Source organism: Pelobates fuscus, chromosome 9, assembly GCF_036172605.1.
Source record: "Pelobates fuscus isolate aPelFus1 chromosome 9, aPelFus1.pri, whole genome shotgun sequence".
Taxonomy (NCBI): Eukaryota; Metazoa; Chordata; class Amphibia; order Anura; family Pelobatidae; genus Pelobates; species Pelobates fuscus.
This window is the reverse complement of record NC_086325.1, coordinates 84,021,156-84,046,098: the sequence shown is the minus strand read 5'-3', so window position 1 is coordinate 84,046,098 and position 24,943 is coordinate 84,021,156. Positions and strand designations below refer to the sequence as shown.

Here is a 24,943-nt window from a genome sequence, read left to right as displayed (position 1 = left end):
GAGAACTTATGGACTGTACATTCTCCATATTTTAATTCTGTACAATATTTTATTTTGGTTTTATCTTTGAAGATTGTTATTATATTGTTGTTTGGTCTGTGGCACAGCCCTTCCTTCTGTCTTTGATCTATCCACGTCTTTTTAAAGGGTGAGAGGGATTCCCTTTAAGGGTTGCTGCCTTCTTTTTATCTTGTATTTAGTTATTAGCGCTGACCCATTTGTGTCTATTTTATCCATGCTAATTATAGTCATGAACATTTAGTTTTTCCAAACAACCATCAAGGTCTCTTTCATACAAACACAAATGATTTTACAAGACAATCTCTTTTGATAGAGAGTTCCACATCTTTACTGTAAAAGACCCTTTCCACTGCTGTAATTAGAAAATGCCTTTCTTTCAGTCTCAATGGGTGACCTCTAGTCTGTTGTATATTCCTGCTAACGAACAGGTTAGCCCCAGCGGTTTGTACTGACCCTATATATATTTGAATAGTGCTATATATATTTGAATAACACCATCTGAGATTTCTAAAGGATACAAACACAAATGTTATAGCCTTCCTTTAAAACTAATTGTTTCCATTACCATTATTAACTTCGTAGCGTTAGCACTTTTTCTAGTTCTGCAAATTCTTTCTTTAAATCTGGTACTCAGCATTGCACTGCATATTCAACTGTGCAGGTCCCCCTCAAAAACAACTCTGATGCATTGAGGCATGTACTACACAAGACCTCTGAACATGCCCTATGGTATCTCACACCAAAGCATTAGCAGCAGAGCCTTTAAGTTATGCTGGTTGCGAGGTGGGGCCTCGATGGATTGTTTATGTTGTTCCAGCACACCCCACAGATGCTTAATAGGTTGGATATCTGGGGACTTTGGAAGCCAAAGCAACACCTTGGACTCCTTGTCACATTACCCATACCATTCCTGAACAATTTTTGCAGTATGGCAAGGTGCATTATCCTCCTAAAAGAGGCCACTGCCATCAGGGAACACCATTGCCATGAATGGGTTTATGTGGTCTGCCACAATCTCTAGGTGGGTGGTATATATCAAAATAACATCCACATGAATGCCAGGAACCAAGGTTTCCCAGCAGAACATTGACCAGTGCATAGCACTTCCTCTGCCTGCCTACTTTCTTCCCACAGTGCATCCTGCTGCCAAATCTTCTCCAGTCAACAATGCACACATACCCAGCTATTCACCTGATGTAAAAGAAAAATAATATCAGACCAGGCAACCTTCTTCTAATGCTCCATGGTCCAGTTCTGATGCACACATCCCCATTAAAGGCACTATCGGTGGTGGGCAGGGGTCATCATGGACACTCTGACCAGCCTGCAACTATGCAGTCCCATACGCAGCAAATTGTGATGCACGGTGTGTTCTGACACCTTTCTATCATGGCCAGCATTATGTTTTTCAGAAATCTGAGCTACAGTAGCTCTTCTGTGTGATCGGACCACACAGGCTAGCCTTTGTTCCACTCTTTGTAGCTACTAACCACTGCAGACCGGGAACATCCCACAAAACTTGCCATTTTGGAGATGTTTTTGCCCAGTTGTCTAGCCATCACTATTTGTCCCTTATCAAGGTCACTCAGATCTTCTCGCATATATCTATATCCAACCCTATGACAGGTGCAATTGTAGCAATATAATGAATGTTATTCACTTAACCTGTCCATGGTTTTAATGTTGGGGCTGATCAGTGTACCTCACTGTTTTATTTTTACCCAATGCATGCCTGAATGATTTATACTTTTTTACCAATCCATTAAATCATATCAATTTAGCTCATACCATCTTCATTATAGAATTCACATTGAGTGTTAACATGTTTGTGTCTGATCTTCCTTATGCAACAGGGCTAGGCACTGTTCCCCTTTGCCCAATTTGAACTGTCCCTTGGTTAGTCATGGAATGTCTTAATTGCATAAGTTAATTGTACCCAGTGCAAACAAATAGCTTAGTAATATACTGAAACAAGAAGTATATCTTGTGAGATAATTACTGGACTTCACAAAATGTAAACTTTATTGTGTCTATAGTCTCTCTTCAGAGTTTGATGTATTTTAAATTGCAGCTGCACACCTTAAAGAAATTGTTGGCATACATACACATTCATACTCCATACGCAAACCCCATAACTAGAAAGATAGGTAGGTAGATAGATAGGTTGGTAGGTAGATAGATACTGTTTGTTAAAAGGAAGTTGTAGTTCACAATGATCCATTTATCTTTTTGCAGTTGTGTTCTGGGAAAGATGCAATGAACTACAGGACATTGAGAAGATCATGGCGCAAATTGAACGAGGAGAATCAAGGATTCAAAGACGAATCAGTATCAAGAAAGCCCTGGATGCTAAAGTACATTATATATATTTCAATTGTTTGTGTTCATTTAGACATGTACAGCATGTTAGTTAACTACAATGTCTGTTGAGAAACATCTATTTGATTGCCATATAGAAAAGTCACCACTTAGAACATTGATGGTAAGCAAAAATATTGTTTCATACCACAGGGTTACTGCTTGTTCATATAAGAGCCTTTTTCAGATTGAAATTGGTTATTGTATGTGCCAAAACTTCGTTGTAGCCCTGTATGGTTACCACTTGTGTGCTCAGTTATGAATCTTCTATATTTATATTAAGTTTGCTTATTTGACTGTTGGAGCACCTTGTCTGGAATTTAACGTGAGCATAATTCTACTTCTGGTACATGTTTTTTCCCAACATCATTTTAAGGTTCTATCTAGAGTCATATACAATGTTTATCCAATGTTTCTCTTCTTTAGCATGTATTTACTCTGTTGTTACTCCACATCTAAACCCTTATTTAGGTTTGATTGTAAATATGCAAAACATGTTGGAGTTCTGTAAAAAAAATTTTACACTCAGATGTATCATTCACTATTGGTTGTATAGGTTCACGAGGAATCCCAACAGTCGAGATCAGTGTCCTTCATTTGCACCCATGCGTCAATCACTTAGTGTGTCCTCCCAGCTAACCATACTAGTCTGAACATAATTTCAGCCACAAATGTCCTATATGCCTTATACTGATGCCACTTCCTTTTAGCCATCCTAGACACAAAATGATAAAATTGAAATCATGATGGCCTCCCCATCCAGCCTGAAAGTTTAGAAGAGGAGAATGGGAAGGGAGGAGGCTTTGGCTAGCTGACGGATGGTGATGGGATATGACTGTGACTGTGAACACTAAAGAGCAAAGAAGTTAAAGATCTATGTGTGTCTGACATTAATTTGCATATAGGTATATGTCTGTGTCTTTGTGTAACTGTATGTATTTTTGAGGGTGTGTTGCAGTGTATGAATGTGTGTATCTGTGTATATATCAATGAGCTTTTATCACGGTGCAGCTGATGGTTTTTTAAGGAGCCTTGAGCTTTGTGATGGCAAGGGCAGCCTAAACTTAATTACCTCCCTCAATATCTCCAACTGTAAAAATACTGGAAACTAAATAGTAAGAAAACCGTGCTAAAAAAAGCTAAAACTGTGGTTAGAGATTGTAAAGTTTTTAACCTTCCCTCAAAATATCAGCAGTTTTCCAGTATGCATATAATGAGGGGATAAACATACAATGTGCAGAATTAAATGATGTCAATAGCATAAAAAAATGTTTTGTTTCACTTAGTTTCACATTCAAGCAATGGGAATGAACTCAGGTTCAGGTTCTAACTTAAAGGGCCACTATATTCACCAAAACAACTTTAGCTTAATGAAGCAGTTTGGGTGTATAGATCATGCCTCTGAAGTTTCCCTGCTCAATTCTCTGCCATTTAGGAGTTAAATCACTTTGTTTATGCAGCCCTAGCCACACCTCCCCTGACTGTGACTGACTCAGCCTGCATGACAAAAATGTTTTCGTTTTCAATCAGATGCAAACATACTTTAAAAGTTTCTCCTGCTCTGTAAATGAACTTAAATCACATACAGGACACTCCTGAAAGGTCTAGCGAGCTATTAACAGAGCAGGAGATAAGGCAATCTAAATGAAACCGAATTATCAATAAAGGAGGTGTAAACATTAGATCTCTCTTTACAGGAAGTGTTTAGGGATGCTGTGTAAGTCACATGCAGGGAGGTGTGACTAGGGCTGTATAAACAAAATGATTTAACTTCTAAATGGCAGAGACTGCAAGGGTATGAACTATGCACCAAAACGGCTTCATTAGGCTAATGTTGTTTTGGTGTTTTGGTGACTATAGTGTCCCTTTAAGATAATTTAGTGCAGACAGTTTATTATATTCAATTTCACTGGGTATAGTACTTGCTCTTCCCTGCAAATTCTCTCCGAGGTCAGTGCTATCTAATCACGGCACATCTCACAGGAGGATACATCAATTTCAGCAATTTGTGTCAGATTTGCAAGGCAATGCTACGATTGGCTGGGACTAATCCTAGCCAAGACATTACATTCAGTAGTTTACAATAAATTGTTTTTAGAGATCCACTTTCATTTTGTTACATGGAAATTGCATTTGTTTTTTATTTGCGGAGGGTGTGAGTGAATGTTCTGACTGTTTTGCGCATCCTTCAAATCATTGAGTAAGCCATAAAATAGTTTGTATGGGGATGTGGGAGTGGTAGGGGTGAATTTTGTGCATACAATACAAGCGCTGAGATATTAATGCATCCCTGGCTTCATGTTTTTGAGCCAGTGTGATGAATTAAGTTAAATCATAAAATAGATTCTTGATATTTAAGCTGCATGTGATGAATTTGACAAAGAAATGTTTATGGAGAGAAAATAGTGATTACTGATGCATCTGTTTTTTTTTTTTGTTTTTTTTTAGATTGCAAGGTACAAGGCTCCCTTTCACCAGCTAAGGATACAATATGGAACCAACAAAGGCAAAAACTACACGGAAGAAGAAGATCGGTTCTTGATATGTATGCTACATAAAATGGGATTTGACAAAGAAAATGTTTATGAAGAGTTACGACAATGTGTTCGAAATGCTCCACAGTTCAGGTTTGATTGGTTCATCAAGTCAAGAACTGCCATGGTAAGAACCATTTCTGCTGAGACTCCTTTGTTGTTGTATTCTTTGTACGGTACAGAATTGTAAATAATGGCTGGTTTTGACAAGAGCCCAACTTGTTTATAGACACTAATATATATATAATTATATTTGACACCTGCTATTTATCAAAAACTAGAAAGACATACATTACAGCTAAAAATATGTGTCTAGGGCTTGACTAACAATACACACTCAACCTCTGGTTGTAGATTTTAAATAACAGACTAAAAATCACATGCTGTACAGGTAAACGGACAAAACATGCTCTAGCGTTGCTCTCAAACATCTCATTATTTCTATTTTCCTAAAATGACTTCAAGATATTTTTAGCCCAGTTAAGGGAACAAATGGTAAAGATTATGACTGACAGGAAATAATTAAATATGAAAGATCTAATTTTCAGCATCTATAATGAATGTACTGTAATTGCCTAGGCAGTTTCTTGACACTTAGTATTATTGTGGAGCTTCACATCAAAACATGATGCAAAGCGAGAACATTTCATTTTTTTTAAATGTATTTATTTTTTATTTAACATTGGCAGAAATATAAACTAGCTGTCTCGTACACTGCACTGAGCTTTTGGAAAATGGCATATGTAGTTATACTTAGGGAAGGTTAGCAACATCTTGTTGCTAAATTGCTACACTGGGAATATTAACAATAATAGCAGTTTATGAAGCTGAAACCAGGCAATACATTTATGTGCATATTTAAAGTGTAAACAATTAAAGGAACGCTCCAAGCACTATAACTATGGTAGCCTGCTGTACTTACCCTGGTAGTATGCTAGGGCAATCATTTGGACAGCTGAAAAGGGTACGTGTTTGGAGTACGGACAAATACTGAAAAAGAATGTATTGCAGATGATGGTGGATGGGTGAAAGGTAACGGTAAAACAGTGTGTGATAATGTGGTAGGGAGTTTTTTATGATAAGAAGGGTAGAAGATAGTGATAATAATAATAATACTAATAATAATAATAATAATAATGTACAAAAGTACTTAACCTGGAAATATATATTATTCTTTTATTAGTGTTTAATATATAGCAGTTACCTTGAGCTATCTCTTCAATTTAAAGGGGATTATTCTCTTAGATCAATGTTGTCCAGCGAGTGGCCTGCAGTCAACTGTGGGCAGCTCTGTACAAAGATATGACTTCCTTCTGTGACAATCTCAAGGCATTGGTAGATGGCTGTGAATGTTCAGCTGCACAGGCTTGGTCACTACTTCCATCTAACAGTGCGCTGTATCCCTTTCCAATAGCAATACACCAGAATATGAACTATACACTCTATTGCCTTCCCATTCCCGCTGCATCAGATGGGCAGGACATTGATTGTGATCAGGAAGATAAAGAGTGTTTGACTGTGAGAGTAAGGAATATACAGGGGTAAATAACCATGACTGAAGAGGGAATATGGAATATGGGTTGAATTTTTTGCTTTTACTGACAAACCTAATGTAATTTTCTGTTGCCTTTAGCAGTGCAACTTTTAAAGAATCCCATTTCTCTTGGACTCCATTTAAATTGCTCCAGGCTGATAATGACTCCTTTACACATATTCTAATTTTAGAAAAGTCTGTTTTTTTAAAGTCTAAAACTTTTGTTTTTGTGTGGTGTGACTCAGTCACTGTTCTTATATTAAACCACACTGACTGATGATCACTGGATCCTAAACTTTCACCTACAGTAATATCTGATACCAAATCTCCATTTGTTAACACTAAATCTAGTATGGCCTCTTTACGAGTTGGCTCCTCAATGACTTGTTTTAGAGACAATCCCAGTAGGGAGTTTAGAATATGTGTGGTCCTGGCACACGCAGCTATTTTGGTTTCCAATTCACATCAGGAAGATTAAAGTCACCCATGATAATAACTTCCCCCTTCATTGTCATTTTAGCTATTTCCTCAACTAGTAGATTATCTAACTCTTCTATTTGTCTTGGGGACCTATAAATCACACCTACATGAGTTACTGTGTGATTACCAAATTCTAACGTAACCCAAACGGATTCTATGTTCGCCTCACTAACTTTTATTAGGCTAGATTTTATGCTATCTTTCACATATAGGGCCACCCCTGCCCCTTTCTTGCTTTCCCTGTTTTTTTTAATATAAATTTATGGTATTGCTATGTCGCAGTTATTTTTCTCATTATACCATGTCTCAGTAACAGCAACTAAATCTACATTATCAGTTGCCATTATTGCCACAAGTTCACCTTCTGTCCTTGTTTTGGGGGGCATTTGAATTGATGTTTTATCACCCCAAAGAAGGAAATAATTTTAAGATATTACACATATCTAGATGGTTTGATTAAGGAGAGCAGCAAGGAGATGAAATGTGATAGATGGGGAATGGAAAGAAAGAGAGTGACGGGAGATGTAGTATTGTGGTGTAATAGTAATATTAAAAATGCTACCAGTCTCATTGCATCCTATCTGCTATGTGTCAGAAAAGTCCCATTCTATGGGCTTCCCTGGATATATATATATATATATATATATATATATATATATATATATATATTTATTTATTTTTTTATTTATTTATTTATTTATTTTTTTTAACCCCTCTTGAACCTGGCGGGAGGGGGGCCATGACGGTGGGGGGAACCTATTAACACTATAGTGCCAGGAAAACTAGTTTGTTTTCCTGGCACTATAGTGGTCCTTTAACCCCTTAAGGACACAACGCCTGGAATAAAAGGGAATCATGACAGAATATTTCCGTCATGTGTCCTTAAGGGGTTAAAGGACACTAGGCATGTGCAAAACCTGCTAAAACAGGGCAGATTTCAAACCAGACCCTGTTTTTGTGACATGCCTAGATCCTCTCAAGTAAGCTTCTCCAAACAGATTACCTATTACAGAATTAAAGAGACAATAATGTTTTCTCAGAAAAAGAATGTTAGTGTTTCTAAACTACTGCAAATAAACGTTTTTCCTCACATAAAAACAGAATTGGTGCTGCCCCAAGCCTCCGCTGGTTTTCTCCTTAATACACAATTGGTTTTCTCCTTAAAGCATCAAGGTGATTTCACAATTAACCAGACATTAGCTCAGAAACATTTTTTTTTTTTAAATAAGATTTGTAATTCCTTATGAGCACAGGACTAGAAATTGGTCTCTTAATTATTATTATTGCTCATTGCTTCTAGTTGAGATTGTCATACTTCCTGGTTCAGAATACTGATCCTCTTTTTTCTATAAATCAGACTTATTCTTTCTGTCTATACTTTCTGTTCTACCCATGTTGAGATTAGCTTTGTGTTCATATATTTAAAAAGTGCCCCATTAAAGATTGACAAAACATATCACCAGTCTATATTGATGCAGCACAGTGCATTCCAGTAATCTTTATCGCTACATTTAATGTCACTGTTCTTCTTCTGTGCATGTAATCAATATTTCAATTTCAGCAGAGCAGTTTATGTTATATGTGTATATATCTGTACGAAGCAACTTAGATCATCAGACTATTTCTGGGTCAATCTTTACGTACAGATTTGTGTACAGCTGGCGTGCCCAAACAGTAGATCCCCTGTGACCATATTGTCTTCTTAGGTAAATAAGCAACATGACCTCTGTCTAGATTACATTTAACTAAATGAGACCCAGGAAAGATTTATTGTTCATTGTTTGTGCCAATATGGTACATTAATGCTACATGGGGCATTTGCTCTAGGCATTGTGATAATGACAATTTATTGCCAGGCTTAGTTCCACGCAACCCTTTAACACCATTTTTGGTCCACCTTTTCTTGCCTTTCCCCCTGTCCCACATGATTGTATCTCTTGCATTAAAAACATTAGTGTTTTTTCCTTGGAGTGATAAACATACGTCATTTAATGTTGTGAATATGTCTGCAAGATATGCTACTTTTGGTAACCACAGAGTCTTTGTTAATCAATCAGATAATCCAAATTTATGATCCTGGAAATATGCAAACAACTCTTGATGCAATTCAAACATAGTAACAAGGACTTTATCGTGATAGCCAACGGACTTCTGAATGCAAAAGCAGAGCAGAGTGGTGACTACCCATATCTTCACATATAATTTTAAATAGTCGTGACTATAATGGTCGACTTTTTATAAAATTAATAATCTGGACCGATTCATCTAGCAAAGTTTTAAGTGAGATTGAAATATTTTTAGCTACCAGTGCATGTCTGTAAAGAACACCGTGAGAACTGGTGCTGTTTTTTGCTACATTTCTTATTTGTGTCACAGCTCCTGCCACTTTCCCAACCATTGCTTTGGCACCATCACTGCACACATCTACACATTTGTCTCAATTTATACTGTGTGTGTTCATGAACTTCTGGATACAGTTAAAGATGTTCCCACCAGTGGGAGTTTTCAAAGTTTAACACAGAAGCAAGTCTTCTTCAATCTGTTTGTCAAAATTATATGTAACAAATACCAACACAATTGAAGGTCCTGCAATATCTGTGGACTGGTCTAATTGCAGTGAGTACCCATCACATTAATGCAGTCGAGAAATTAGTTCAGTGTGGATGTCATCAGCCATGAATACGGCGCAAAACAGTGTTGTTGGAAAATGGCACAGCTTCTGTTTTTTTAATCAACTTCTCACTTAAAATACATGACACTATTTATTTTGCACATGGTTTTATTAGTGATTCCCCAATTGTGTGTGCTTATCCTGCAAGTGCTATGCGGTAACTCACTCTGTAAGAAGCCTATGTGGCTTTTTCATTAGTATTTTGGAAATTTTTCTGCTCATAAAGTCTATGTCTTTATCTTTGTACTCTGCATGGTTTTGCTCAAAATTCTGATATAATTTGCTGATGAACTGTTTGGCAATATTTTATTGCAAAGTACGCATTGTGCTTCAGGACAATCTACATGGCACTTGTGAATCCAAATGACAAGTATCTATTATCATATTGTATTTGTTTGAGAAGAAGATTGGCTAGCATTGTGTGCTTTTCTTATTTATTTTTTTTGACTTGTCACTTGTCTCTGCTATTTGAAGACCAGTAGATACAACTATTTCGGGCATGTTTTCTGAATTTTTCATTGTATCTTCTTTCTCAGTTTCTATAAGTGCCGTACAGGTAGAAGTAGTAATAATATTTCTCTGAAGAGTTCCCTGCTTTAACCAGCTTTCCAAATTCATGGTTATTGGTGAAAAAAAATAAAAAAACTTTGAAAAATACAGATCTCACAACCTGACTGAAGAGGATGCTGATTTTGATAACGCTCTTAGAAAGAACTGAACTAAAGCAGGATTTTTGAGTTAGAAAAAGCTTTGAAAAATACAGTTAACAGTTTTTTGCCCCTCACAGAGTCATTCAATACCCCTGACAGAGCCTTTTAATGTGTCACAATTCACACTGTGCCATCCAGACAGCCATGGCTGTTTCTCAAGTGCAAGACAGAGGATTTGAACTGTGGTCCTTCTGTAGCGCAGTCCTGCTATCTTGCCTCTGGGCCACACATCAGTTCTTATTTTTGTATTATGTTTACCCTTGCCTTGTCTGCAGCACTGGGGGGCTGGATTTTACCTGGGGCTGCTCCTATCAATCTCAGCCCTGAAACGGATGCCCAATTAGCCAGGTATAAGACACTGCCCCTTCCTGAGGGCAGTGTCAGTTCATTGACTCTGGTTCCTGTGTTTGTGTTCGTGATCCAGTGTTCTCCAGTCGGCTCCTGACCTTGGCTTATTCTTATCGTGTGTCCTAACCTCTGGCATCCTCTGACTTTGGCTTACCCTCGTTTATCCTGACTTCTGGCACCCTCTGACTTTTAGCTTATCCTCGATGATTCTCCTACTTGTGTCCTTGCCTGTACTGCGACTTGGAGCAATATCCTGCACGGACTCTCAAGCCAGGTGGTTCCTTATCTGGTCACCTTGGTCTGTGTTTATTTGCAAGGGTGAGCGTGAACTAAGGTAAGCCCTGACACAGTGCCCCTGACAGAGTCTATCAATGCCCCTGACAGAGCCTTTCAATGTCCCTACCTAACAGAACCTTTCAATGTCCCTACCTAACAGAGCTTTCTATTACAATAACAGAGCTTTAACTATCAGACGACTCTCTATCACTCCTCTACCACGAGTGATAGAAAATGGCTGACGGCTAGGCGGGATGGCCGAGCTAAGTGGCTGGCTGATGGCAGGGCAGATGCTAGGGCGGGCTCTGATGGCACGGCATGCTGACGGCAGGGCAGGCGTAAAATCGCGCTCAGGACATCGCGGTTGCGCGATATCTGCTGTTTCTGACCTCCCCGGCACAGCAGGTAGTGGCGGCCATCTTGGATGTGACGAAATGCAGCGGAACCCCTATTTTGTTCTTCCAGAACCCTCGGGTTCCGCAGAACACCAACTGGGAAACGCTGTGTTAGAGGATTCTGAATTATTCTGTAACTGAAAATATCTTAACTATAAACTTTATGATCTTGCATGTTAGAATATGGAGTGCTAGAGATTAAACGATATACCCGAGACAGGCAGATCCCTAAACTTGTATTTATATATAGAAACTTTTAAAACAAAATATGTGCTATGTTTTGTTTTCAAAGTCAGTTAGCACCTATATTATCTGCAGATTTATTCCGTTTATACACAGCCTTAAAGATTTAGGATATTTGTTGCAAGAACAAAAATGCATCTTTAGAACATGTCATCTATCACCAGAATTGACTTAAAAGGTGTTTACAGGAACAAATGAAATTACGTTTCCAGCTCTCATTTCATAGGAAAATATCACCAGCCTTTACAGGGCTGAAAATGGAAAATGCATCAGTTAACTGAATTAATCCTGTAAGCTAATGATATTACATGCATTGCATGTCTGCCTCTGTGCCTGGAAGCATATCAGCTTTTACTATGATCCTTAAGTAGCAGGGTATCAAAATACACAGTTAAAATGGAAATATAGTCAGACATGATGTCTCCCCATCAAGCTTCCACCAAACTGGCTAATTCTTTAAATATTAGCTGATTAATTCAAGATGCCTCCAAGTAATATGTTTAATTTGCTTTCAACGTATTTTTTTCTTATAAAATGTCAGCAATGTTTTGATTATTACTTATTTTGCTTTTACCTGCTGATTCCTCCAATTGTTCATTGTAGTATGAAAAAATTTTGCTTTTCACTGTTTTTCTTTTCTGCATTTAGGTTTCATTTAAAAAAATAAAAATAAAATAGAACACATCCCGTATAATAATAGCATAAATAGCTAGGTACATTTTTTTTAACAGTTAAATTCAAGCTTTCTGTTTTCAAATATGTGTTTGTTTTAACCACTAGATGTCACTGTGTCCTAATAAATATGTGCAATCCTCTCAACTTTGATTTTTTTCCCCGTCTCTTCCCCAATATGTGATCCTTCTAAAATTTTTGTGCATTAAAAATGATCCAACAGAGTCCTCTAAAATAATCAGAATGTATTATTGCACAACAATTGTGCAAAAACTACAAGTAATGTTTTCATACACTTGTTTTTAAGATGTAGATTGGACACATAAGCAGTAATGTGCTTTATCTTACTTACCTTATTTCCCAGTTTACTAAATGTGTTTTTCTTCTCTTTATGTACATAAACTGGTTGGTATAATCTGTTTATGTTGTGTCCTTAAGTCGTCTTTGTATTGTTGCAATAATGGCTGCTCACACCTGTCTTTAAAAATTGATAAGGACTCAGATTTGCTACCTCTCTATACCCGGTACTTAGTCCTGCCATCACACAATAGTGATTGTACAGACTATCCAATATATAATGCTAGGGGGCTGCACTCATACAGTGCTGAGGGCAAAGGCCTGCTATCACAAAATGCTACAGGTTCGACCTCATTGTTCAGACCTGTCATAAACCAATACTACATTTTTAGACCTAAATACAAAGCGCTTAGACCCGCTATCATGCAATGCTGTGGGCTCCGACCTGCAATGACGCAATACTAAGGGCTCAGACCTGCTTTGCTTTTCACAAAATATTTAGGGCACAAACTTTCTGTACACAATGCTAAGGGCTCAAATTTGACTTCATGCACTGCTTAGGGTTCAGAATATTCTTTACACTATACTTTTTAGTGGTTACATATGCCTAAACACAATTTTTTGTTTGCTTAAGCCAGCAGCCACAGAGTGATTAGAACTTAGGACTGCCATTACACAATGTAAAATAGCGTTCACACCAAAGTATGGTAAGCTGCGTGTTTTACCTGGATCATTGTCCTGCTTCAAGTTAAACCTGTGCCCCAACCATTATTTCTTGCAGCTTTAAAGGGGAGCGCTTTTCAAATTGTTTACTTATCCCCTATGTTTAACAGAAATAAAATTCATTTTAAGAACCCATAGCATTGTATTTAGCTCCATATTGGCTCCCGTCTAATCATTGTTATATATTCTACTCTTTGCATCACTCTCAGTCAACAAACGGATAGCATAAGGATACAAAGCGTGCCCTGGCAGCATCTGGACTTAACTAGATTGCGATGCAAACTGCTATATCTTCAGCTTGCAGGATTATTGACTAAGCATTGGATTTTCTGAAATGGCTATTCCCACATTCACTCAGGCCTATTGCAGTTGCAATTCATTCAAAATGACCATATCTGTGTCATTCGGTTGGAAGGGTTTGGTGTTTAGTTTAAAATCAGTGCTTTCAGGAGCCGTGTTCTGATCACGAGACAAGCTGGATGTGTGCGTGTAGAGCTCCTCTCCAGCCACTTTGCCAACATACACTCATAAATAATTGTACTCCTAGAAATCAGCTCAAAAAACATTCAAAGCTAAGTAGATAAGTTTGTGGCCTACCACGCCACACAGCAGGAGCTAAAGGATAGTGGAGTCGCCATGCTCTATCATCGCCGGTAGGGTCAGACGACATGAAGCGTGCTTGTATCCCCCTGACAGAGACTACAAAAATCCTTAACAAATTATCAGAAGTCAAGACATACCTCACTAATGAGATCGATTGTAACACTTGATAGAGCAGAAACTGGAGACTCAGAGGTCTTCCTAAAAAAGCGGAGGATCGCCCTCTGGTAGTGTCATGCCTTAACTATGGTATCCTCTTACTTCCTGGTTCCACGGAGCCTAGCCACACCCCTTTATGACACGGTCTCCTTATTTAATCCGACCGCACCAGCTGATCGACGCTGGATTATTGAACTACGTTCCGTACTCACGAACCGGCTACAACATCGTCGTGAAAGCCCTCTGTTACCGGACCGGACTGGAAGACTTCAAGTTCCCTTCACCTCTCCTCATCCACGACTAAAGCTGAACTCTCTCCATTCAGGATAACCGCCTCTGAGGAGATCTCGGGAACCAGTGTTCTATGTGCCGGAAGCTAAGTAAAACCTCTGTGATAAGCGTTGCATCTCAAAGCTGTTATTTCCTGTCTCCTTCGATAAAACAAGTCCTTCGATAAAACAAACCAGTTACAGCTAACTTCAACTCATACTTTATATCAGTTAGCTGCATCTGTCTTGCTTCAGTTAAAGCCTATGGAACAGCTATTGTAACTTATTATCACCTAATTCATTAACACTACTAAGAGACTCTTTCTGATTCAGTGTCTGCTAATTACTACCGTTTACTACTTAAAGCTACAGTGCCCTTAATTGTGGACTTCAGTTATCGTTTACTACTTAAAGCTACAGTGCCTGTAATTGTGGACTTCAGTTATCGTTTACTACTTAAAGCTACAGTGCCTATAATTGTGGACTTCAGTTATCGTTTACTACTTAAAGCTACAGTGCCTGTAATTGTGGACTTCAGTTATCGTTTACTACTTAAAGCTACAGTGCCTATAATTGTGGACTTCAGTTATCGTTTACTAATTAAAGCTACAGTACCTGTATATTGGAATTAAAGTCAATCCCTTTTACTTTTATAATAAATATTCAAACTATAAGAAATCTGCAGTTGTGTTCCTTCATAACAAATGTTTAGACGTGACAGGTAGATACTATAATGGCCATCTTGAGACTGCTCCTATCGGCCATTTCGTAACAGCATTGGCATATAGATAGAGTGCACTAGGCGTTTCTAGTGAGAAGAGTAGATACGGAGCCCACAAGAGATATAATCTGCTTTTATTATTTCCAAACAGAAAAGGGTTTCCTGAAAAGGCACATAGAAGGACCTATCTTCTACCAAGGAAAGGAAATAACCTTATTTCAAGACTTATCAGTAGCTCTGCAAAGTCATTGGGAATAGAAGCCAATTGCACACATCCTTTAAACTAATGTGAGATTTAATTGGTGGCACACCTTTAATAGAATGGCTACAGAGACAGCAGATCTCACACATTGCATCCCAGAACAGATCTGAGTCGTTTTCTGCAGAACTTGTTGGTAAACACCACAGAAAATGTGTCCCTGTTAAGAGGCACACATACTATCTCGCCAGCTGTACCTAGTGACTGGTACACAGTAGATGAGCGCATTTCTGAGGGCCATACCTGACACTCAGTACTAAGCACCCAGATCAATTTTTATGACCGACTGGTCACTCCCATCACCAAGCTCATTCCCATATGTTGGAATAGGGGTTCTTCGGGATTTTTGGAGGGGACTCACACCCAGTGGTCCCAGGATTTACCGCCTGCTTCTCAGACAGAGAAACACGTCATTAAGGGGCATAATTATCATTCAGGTCATTCCACTTGGTACTTGAGCCATGGACAAAGATAACACCTGGGAACGACAGGTGAATCACAATATTCACTATAAATGGAGGTATTCATGCCATCAGATGTTGTGGTCGATATAGACCACCAGGATCTCAAACTCCTAGGCGATATATCTTTTACATTTTGCTTTATTAATGTACATAGTAACTTTATGAATGTTTTATTTATCTGTTATGACTAAGCTGAAGGTACCCTTCAAGATGCTATTACCACTGACTGCAGATGCTCCTAACACAGTTGAAGGGACCCTGCCACCTGAGCCCAAAGGGTCTTGAAATACTTTGCATATAAATTTATGTCCACCTCCTTCTGCCTCTAAATGTCCGTTGGTCCACTATCCCACAATATGACCTTGAACACATTCAACACATAGATAGCTTTATACCTGCTAATCGCTTAACAGAGAGCTAACCACCACTGACTGGATCCACTAAGAGCTTATATGACTAGACACTGTTTCTCAGGTAAGATAAGTCTTGTGTCATGCGGTGTGTGTGTGTCTGTCTGTGTCATGCGGTGTGTCTGTGTCATGCTGTGTGTCTGTCTGTGTCATGCAGTGTGTGTGTGTCTGTGTCATGCTGTGTGTGTGTGTCTGTCTGTGTCATGCTGTGTGTCTGTCTGTGTCATGCTGTGTGTTTGTCTGTCTGTGTTACGCTGTGTGTGTGTCTGTCTGTGTTACGCCGTGTGTGTGTCTGTATGTGTCATGCTGTGTGTCTGTCTGTGTCGTCTGTGTCACGGTGTGTCTGTATCATGGTGTGTGTGTCTGTCATGGTATGTGTGTGTGTCTGTCATGGTGTGTGTGTGTTTTTTTTTCTGTCATGGTGTGTGTGTGTGTGTGTGTCAGTCGTGGTGTGTGTGTGTGTGTGTGTCAGTCGTGGTGTCTGTGTGTGTTTTTAAAAATAGTGTTTTACTCACCTTTTTTTTTTTTTCCAACGTCGTGCTGGTCTCTGCCTCTATGACTGAGATCATCAAGCTTGATGATCTCAGCCAATCCGTACTGACACAGGAAGCGCCTCTAGTGACCGTCTGAGTGTCTGTCACTAGAGGTGTCACTAGGAAGCAATGTAAACACTGCCTTTTCTCTGCAAAGTCAGTGTTTACATTCAAAAGCCTGCAGGGACAGGCTATAGACACCAGAACCACTACATTAAGCTGTGTGTGTGTGCGCCTGCTAGTGAGCTTTCTTGCATGTGTATGTGTGTGTGTGTGTGTGCCTGCTAGTGAGTGAGCTTGTGTTTTTATGTCAATGAGCTTATGTATATTAGTGAAATTGTTTGTCTATGAGGCTGTGTATCAATGAGCTTGTGTGTGTCAGTGAGATTGTCTGTGTCTGCATGTGAGTATGCTTACTGTATAATTAAATGTTTTACTCTGAAAGGACCAATATATTATATTAGAAAAAGCAATATATATATATATATATATATATATTGTGACAATATATGGCGCAATGACTTATGGGGCTGGCATAGATTTTTTTTTTCCAGGGCTGCTTTGTATCCCCAGTCCGGCCCTGTTCCCTTCTGTCCACACTTGCCATGCTGCTTGTGGGGTTATATCTGCAAATCATTAAACTGCCAGTGGCTGCCCACTGTAGCTATAAACTAGTGACTGGTCAGCCATTCTTGCCCAGTTGCTAGAAAGAGCCACCCCATACCTTACTATAAAAGATCAATTGAAACAAATATGGCCAACAGATGGGGGCTTTAAATCTGCACCCACCTATGCCCAGAGGTTGGGACTATTAAATCCATTTTTTGTAAAATACAGTAGTGGTCATCCTAGTGTTCCCCTCCTGAGGTCATCGGGTGCTACTTAGTAAAATAATTTGGATATTTCTTTGTCTAGTTATGGCTTTATTCAATGACTAACTTTTTGTACACTGTCTTTTGTAGACAAGTTTCTGGTTTGTCTTTTTGGATTTGAAATAAAACAGTAAAAAAAAATATCTGTTCATTAGTGCTGTCAACATGTGCACTTCTCCATATTTCAATTTTACAGCTCATCAGTGATCTTTACTTTTCACATTATCTTAATCTTATAATCCTACCAGAGCTGCTGCACTTCTTACTCTTTCCCCTCACATGCAGTTTTATTAAGCCAGTCACCATAACCTCTGGTAATTAGACAAACATAGGGAACGTTTTTATAATACAACGGTTTCAATATACTTGCATTAGTAGATGCCACTTCAAGAATATTCCAAAGTAGTATTTTTTATTTGTCTAAAGAGTGTGCTCTAGATTAAAAAAATGCATTTAAAGAATATAGAAATTTAATTAATCACACTAAGGCCCCAATTTTATATTTTTGTGTAAGCTTTGAAAATGATATATATATATATATATATATATTATACAAAAATCCATCAGCATATAAAAAAATATTACAATATTTGTCAAAATATTAAATTCAGGCACAATCTGAAATATAATCTACTACTTGAATGCCTTTCACAGACAATTAAAAGGAGACTCAGAAGCACTTTAATCACTTTAATCGGTTTATTGTAGTGATAATGGTTTAGTAACTTCATGGGAGTCTCACAAGTCTCACAAGTTTGGCAAAAAATAAGGGAAATCTCTGGCACCCTACAACCCACCGTCTAAGCTTGGGACACCTTATGAAATATTTGCAATGGTAAAACATAATTAGGACAAGCCAACATAAAACCATGTGATATACATATTTGAATACAAAATGGACTCTTCCAAAAGTTCAAAAAGCTGTAGCGGTTATGTGGAATTGTTTCCTTCAAATGTATTTCTTATTATAATCACAATAATTATTTTAAACGAGCATGTGCTCTATATCAGAAATGTTTTGCCTATGTATTGAGTTACTGCTCTTGGTGCTTTTTTAATGTATTTTTAAACAGGAGCTGCAAAGACGCTGCAATACCCTTATATCTCTAATAGAGAAAGAAAATTTGGAGATTGAGGAAAAAGAGAAAGCAGAAAAAAAGAAACGCACATCAAAACCATCTGTAAATATCTTTTATCAAACCATTACTAATATAGCTTTGGTGATTAAGAAATTACTTTTTGGGTTATATTTTTGCCATGTATATATATTTTGCTCCACAAGTTAGCTATATGGTGTAAGTTAGCTATATGGTGTAATCCCTCCCCCAGTCCTCCCGACCCGGAAGCAGAGTAGGCGCCTGCTGTTTCGGGCAGGCAGGTGCCTACTCTGCATTAATGACGAACCTATGGCCGCGTGCCCACAGAAAGGGCCGTAGGTTCGCCATCACTGCTCTAGTGGCTGTCTTCCTGACAGCCGCTAGAGGCGCATCTGCGACGCTGGATGCAAAATTCGCATCCAACGTGCTTTCCTATAGACAGTTTGAAATCGTGCACGGCACTTGCCGCGCATGCGCATTCCGCTCCACTCGGGAGCTGACATCGGCGGGGGAGGAGAGGTCACCAGCGCCGATGGAGCCCGGCGCTGGATTAAGGTAAGTGGCTGAAGTGGTTTTAACCCCTTCAGTGACACGGGAGCCATATCCGCCATATCCCTAGCCACCCTTTTTACTGCTGATTCCTACACTATCTTCATACTACAGCACTTTGAAAAGCATTGGACAGCTGTGATCATGTGTGCATGTGCAATTGTGCCTATGGCTCCAGCATTGATTGGTCAGTTCCCTAGCATAGACTGAAAGTCTATGTCGGGGAAAGAGGGCTGTCAGCGGCACTAGATCCAAGGCTGCCTGATAGAATTCTTGGACATTAAGAGAAAGTGTAGGGGCAGAGCGATCGCATGGCAGCTTGCAGATTTTAAGGTGAGACGGTGCCCGGGGATTCCTTGCACCATAACAATTTAATTGTAATGAAATTGGTCCTATAAATTCCATTAGTGTTTTCTTAGTAAAATGCAGTTATAGCCTGACTCATGGCTGTTGCATAACGTGCAGTTTTAAATAAACATGGGAAGGCAATTGCTTGTGGCATGAATATGACATGCCTGTTCAAACCATGGGGGGCACTAAAATAGCATGAAGACTCAATTTTTGTTAGCCACACAGGCTTTAAGAACTACTGGTATATAGAATGTAAGGGAGGGGGCTTTTGTGAATCAGATGAGAAAGGGAGTGATACCGACCCATGTGTGCAGAAGAAGTGTCAGAGTAAATGATCTGGTGTTAAATGCAAAGTCCTTGTAACCTGTGCATGATGGTGTTGTATGCATTTATAAATAGTTTCAGGGCTATTCTACAAACCCTAAGAAACTAAGTGTTTTTTTTTGTTTTGTTTTTTACCTTTCCAGTCATGTAAAAGAAAAGCAGAACCAGCCACGGACAGTTGCTCAAAAAAAGATGCTAAGAAGGCCAAGTCTTAAGTTAAAAGCTTGTATTTGCTGATCGCTGGGTACAGAAACTGCCATTTTAAATGCCTACGCAAATATGTTGAAAATGTCTGCATTTATAACACTGTCCTATATAAGACGTATTATTATATTTTACAATGTTGCTTTATTAACCTGAAAAATGTTGTAATAATATTCTATTTTATGCATCCCGATATTTACTTGTATTGTATTTTGTGAATTTCATGTTTCCAAGAACTTTGACCAGTCCTGGGTTTTAAGCCAATGCAAGAGGTTTTAGCTTTTGTATGTTTTATACTGGCCGTTGCTGCTTCTGAGTAAAATATAAATCTGACAAATGTTACCATCTTGTTATGCACTTTATTCATGATAGAAATCCAATATCATTTATTATTAGTATTGTAAGTTTACAATTAGTCATATGAGCATATGCATATATTGGGCCTTTTCCCTTTGCATAACATTGCTTTACTATCTCTTCAATAGAATTCACATCTAGTGATTCATATTATGCGTATATGCAGTTCTCAGTATTTTGCGACTTATTCCATGTAGTGGTTTTAACCTATCTAAGTGATTTCCAAATGGTGGTACAGAAAAAAAAAATATATATATATTTCTTGCATATATTGTTTTAATAAAGTACATTAACATGATGTTTATAATAGATTTTAATACAATGTTTTAACCTATATGTCGCCATATGGCAATAAAACTATGTTCTCAAAGTATAAAAAATAATATTTAGACTGTGTTTTCTTAGTTGCAGCACAAATAACATGAAGTATAGAAATCAATGAGAAAGTCATGTTCTGAATGTCTGTTTAAGCCGCTGTAATCTTCTTGGGGTGCAGTAAAGTTATTATTTTATTCTTTTACATATTCTTCTCTCATCATTTTCTCTCTCATTCTCCATTATGTTACACAATGGATGGATATTTTATTCTAGAACAAAAGAAAATGTGCTAAAAGAAACACAAAATACAATCAACCTTAAAGAAGAACAGAGAATTAAAATAAATATAAATAAATTAAAATTAAACCATTATCATATGGGAAACAGAGCTTTTAAAAATCTGACAAAAAGACTACAAATCCATCAAGCGAGAAATAGGGTAGAAAAACTAATAGATGGACAAAATATTTACACTGCCCCATCTCAAATAGGTGAAAAATTCAACCAGTTTTATGAGCAATTGTACAATCTTAAGTCTACCACTCATCAGACAGACATTCAAAAATATCTCGATAATATTAAGATCCCAAAAATCTCGCCACAAGATTTAGCCCTCTTGAATACACCTTTTACTTGTGAGGAAGTACAACAACAAATTAAAAAATTACCCTGGAATAAAACCCCTGGCCCTGATGGCTTTACAAACACATTTTATAAATATATGAAGTCTGCATTAGTGAAGCCTTTAAAAAAACATGTTTAATGAAATAGTGGACAATAATTAATTTCCTGAAGAACTTCTCCAGTCCAACATCATACCTATTCTAAAAACTAGACCTATAGCTCTAATAAATGTTGACATGAAGATTTATTCTGCAATTATAGCTGCTAGATTAAAAAGAGTTATTTCTAAATTGATACATCCAGATCAAATTGGGTTTGTTCCCGGTCGGTTGGCTTCAAATAACACCAGAAGAGTCCTGGATATACTAGACATGGCCCATAGATATGATATTCCCCTCCTGACCCTGTCTTTGGATGCCGAGAAGGGTTTCGACAGGGACGGGTGGGGATATCTAGAGGGAGTGTTGCAGTCCTTTGGCTTAAAGGAACACTATAGTCTCCTAAATAACTTTAGCTAAATAAAGCAGTTTTAGTGTATAGATCATTCCCCTGTAATTTCACTGCTCTATTCACTGTCATTTGGGAGTTACATCACTTTGTTTCTGTTTATGCAGCCCTAGCCACACCTCCCCTGGCTATGATTGACAGAGCCTGCATGAAAAAAAAAACTGGTTTCACTTTCAAACAGATGTAATTTACCTTAAATAATTGTATCTCAATCTCTAAATTGAACTTGAATCACATACAGGGAGCTCTTGCAGGGTCTAGCAAGCTATTAACATAGCAGGGGATACGAAAATCTTAATTAAGCATAACTTGCAATAAAGAAAGCCTAAATAGGGCTCTCTTTACAGGAAGTGTTTATGGAAGGCTGTGCAAGTAACATGCAGGGAGGTGTGACTAGGGTTCATAAACAAAGGGATTTAACTCCTAAATGGCAGAGGATTGAGCAGTGAGGCTGCAGGGGCATGTTCTATACACCAAAACTGCTTCATTAAGCTAAAGTTGTTCAGGTGACTATAGTGTCCCTTTAACGGGCTAGATTTGCAATGCTATCATGGCTTTATATTCCAGTCCCTCTGCTAGATCAGTTGGTCCTAATATTTCTGCAGGGTGGTTCTCTCTTGGAAATGGTACCAGACAGGGGTGCCCTTTATCCCCGCTCTTATATATTCTGACGTTAGAACCTCTCGCTATTAGTATAAGAAACAACCCAATTATTAAGGGTTTTCCTATGAGTCATATGGATATAAAAATATCACTATATGCCGATGATGCTTTAATCTCGCTTACTTCGCCAGAGATATCCCTGCCATCTCTGATTTATGAAATCCCAAACCTCGAAGGCCGCAATCAAAATGGTGGAGACCGCATGTCAAGTCACCCGTGATAGACGGAAGATGGACGCACTCATCTCACAGTGGCAGCAGGCCGGCACGAGCCACATGGGAACCGTCGGGCACCTGCAAAGACCCACCCAGAGCCAAGCCAAACTGGCGGAGAAGCCGTAGCCACCCTAAGCCAACGCAAACAGCACCACAAGCAACCGACGGAGGTCGACACCTGCAACCTTCCGCCTAAACACCACCAAATGCCCAACTCAAAGAGGAGACAGTGCTCCAGCGACATAGCTCCACATACTGAACCTCTAGGATCACCGCGCAGGACACACCTGGACAACAACGAGGCTATTGGGACTTACCTCCTGTCACGACAGTGACCCCTTCACGCAGAGTGCAACCTAACTATAGAACGTATACCGGACCTTAGAATGGCCGGGCTCACGTTAGAGTAGTCGAATGGGATAGCCAGAGGTCAAGGGAAAACAGAAGTCGGAATAACGATTAACAAGCCAAAGTACAGGGAACCAGAGAGTAGAATAGTCAAATAGAGTAGCCAAAAGTCAAATACCAGGAGAGAATATCAATATTACATAAAGAGCACTAAGGGAACCAGCAAGAACCACACTAGGGCGTCTTACTGCTGTCAAGACAGCCCTTTTATAGTGTGGTGTGTTTTGCTTTAAAACCACGCCCCCAAAAGGTCCGGGTGCGTGGTTGCGTCATGATCTTGTCGGCTTCCAGCCGACGGCAGTGGCGCGCATGCGCCGAACTTAGAAATTCCGCTCTGAGTGAGCGGCCGGCGTCAGAGGTGCCGTGCCGCTCAGTGAAGGAGGATGTTGTACAGCGTGGGTCCGAGGATGACAGGTAAGGTATCGTGACACCTCCCGCCCGAGACAGGCACTTGACGGAACCGCAAGTACACCACTAGGGGACTCTCACTACGACTAACACGGCGGTTCCCGGGCTCCTGCCCTTCTACCATTATTATGTTACCCAATCGGGTCTCCTGGCACAAAACCATTGACTATCATCTTGCTGGAATGGGGGTCACCCGGGGTGGAAAGACTCAAAGTGCATACACACGTTTGATGCTTTCTCTTTTTTTATTTTTTTTTATTTAGTGTTGCCTCCAAGCTACCGAGAACTTAGTATAAGTTAGGCACGCCATGCAGCAGCTTATTCTTTACTCACTCAGACCAGAGATATACTCCACCTTGTACCTAACTGTATATCCTCACTCACACTTACCACAGAGGCAGTATAGACAGATACTTATAATAAACCACTATAATAAACAGCCTCTCCGCTGATTATTTTCTGTTAACTCAGGCAACTGAACAGGCGTAGATGTTGTCTCTCACTGTTCCCAAACCTGATGGATATGTATAGGTGCCTGTGGAGTGTTAAACTCATCTTATTAAACTCTTATAAGTTTGCTTAGCTAACCAGTAAGCTTGGCATGTATTGCTTGCATGTTCATGTATTTCACGCTTAACTACACAAAGGTATGGCAGACCCATCATGAGAGGCAATAGCGGTTAAACGAACCATACTACTTACTCCAGCCACCACAAAATGCTTACGTATCTCAGACAACATGGCAGTAAGTGCTTGTGACTAAATGGCCACTAACCATACCCTATACGCAATCTGATAGAATGTTCCTGTTATGAGTCTGTTAATATAAAAAAAAATGTGCTCATTACCCTACTGCTCCTAATGTAATGCTGTACAAAATGCTCGAGGATTGCTGTTGGGGCACCAAGAGCTTGTATGTACTAATCACCATGCACACCAAAATAAAGAATTAAAAAAAAAAAAGAGTTCGAAAGCTAGATAATGAATAATAATCAGGAGTCCAACAAGTAAGTAAAATTGGAGTAAAATTCTCACTGCAACAATAAAAACTCTTTAATAAAATACAGCAATTAAAATACCCCAACGCGTTTCTCCCCTTAGGGCTTTCTCAAGTGAGTTACAGCCAGGGGTGGTGTGACAATGGATGGATAGACAGAAACAAAATATATTTTACTCCTAAATGGAGCCGTGCGACCGCAGGGACTTGATATACACAGCCAAACTACTTAATTTAGCTAAAATTGTTCTGATAGCTATAGTGTCTTCCAACACATAACTTAAAGGGATAAGTTAAAAAGTATTTTTTTTCTGTATTATAGGTTTACAGGTTTTTTGTTTTTTTCGTTTACCCAGAAAAAATAGAAAGAAA

The 24,943-nt window shown here is 38.8% G+C and overlaps 1 protein-coding gene across 2 annotated transcripts in view; it reads left to right on the top strand.

The window, feature by feature from the left end:
• The window catches only part of SMARCA1 (SWI/SNF related, matrix associated, actin dependent regulator of chromatin, subfamily a, member 1), a 208,483-nt gene extending 188,195 nt beyond the window's left edge, over nt 1–20,288 (top strand). For both annotated transcript variants that reach the window (XM_063432114.1, XM_063432115.1), the window contains 4 exons: nt 2,257–2,375; nt 4,828–5,040; nt 18,623–18,730; nt 20,014–20,288. In XM_063432114.1, coding sequence (XP_063288184.1) covers nt 2,257–2,375; nt 4,828–5,040; nt 18,623–18,730; nt 20,014–20,085 — 512 coding nt within the window. In that variant the 3' untranslated portion in view covers nt 20,086–20,288. The remainder of the gene's footprint in view (nt 1–2,256; nt 2,376–4,827; nt 5,041–18,622; nt 18,731–20,013) is intronic.
• The last annotated feature ends 4,655 nt before the right edge of the window (nt 20,289–24,943 follow it).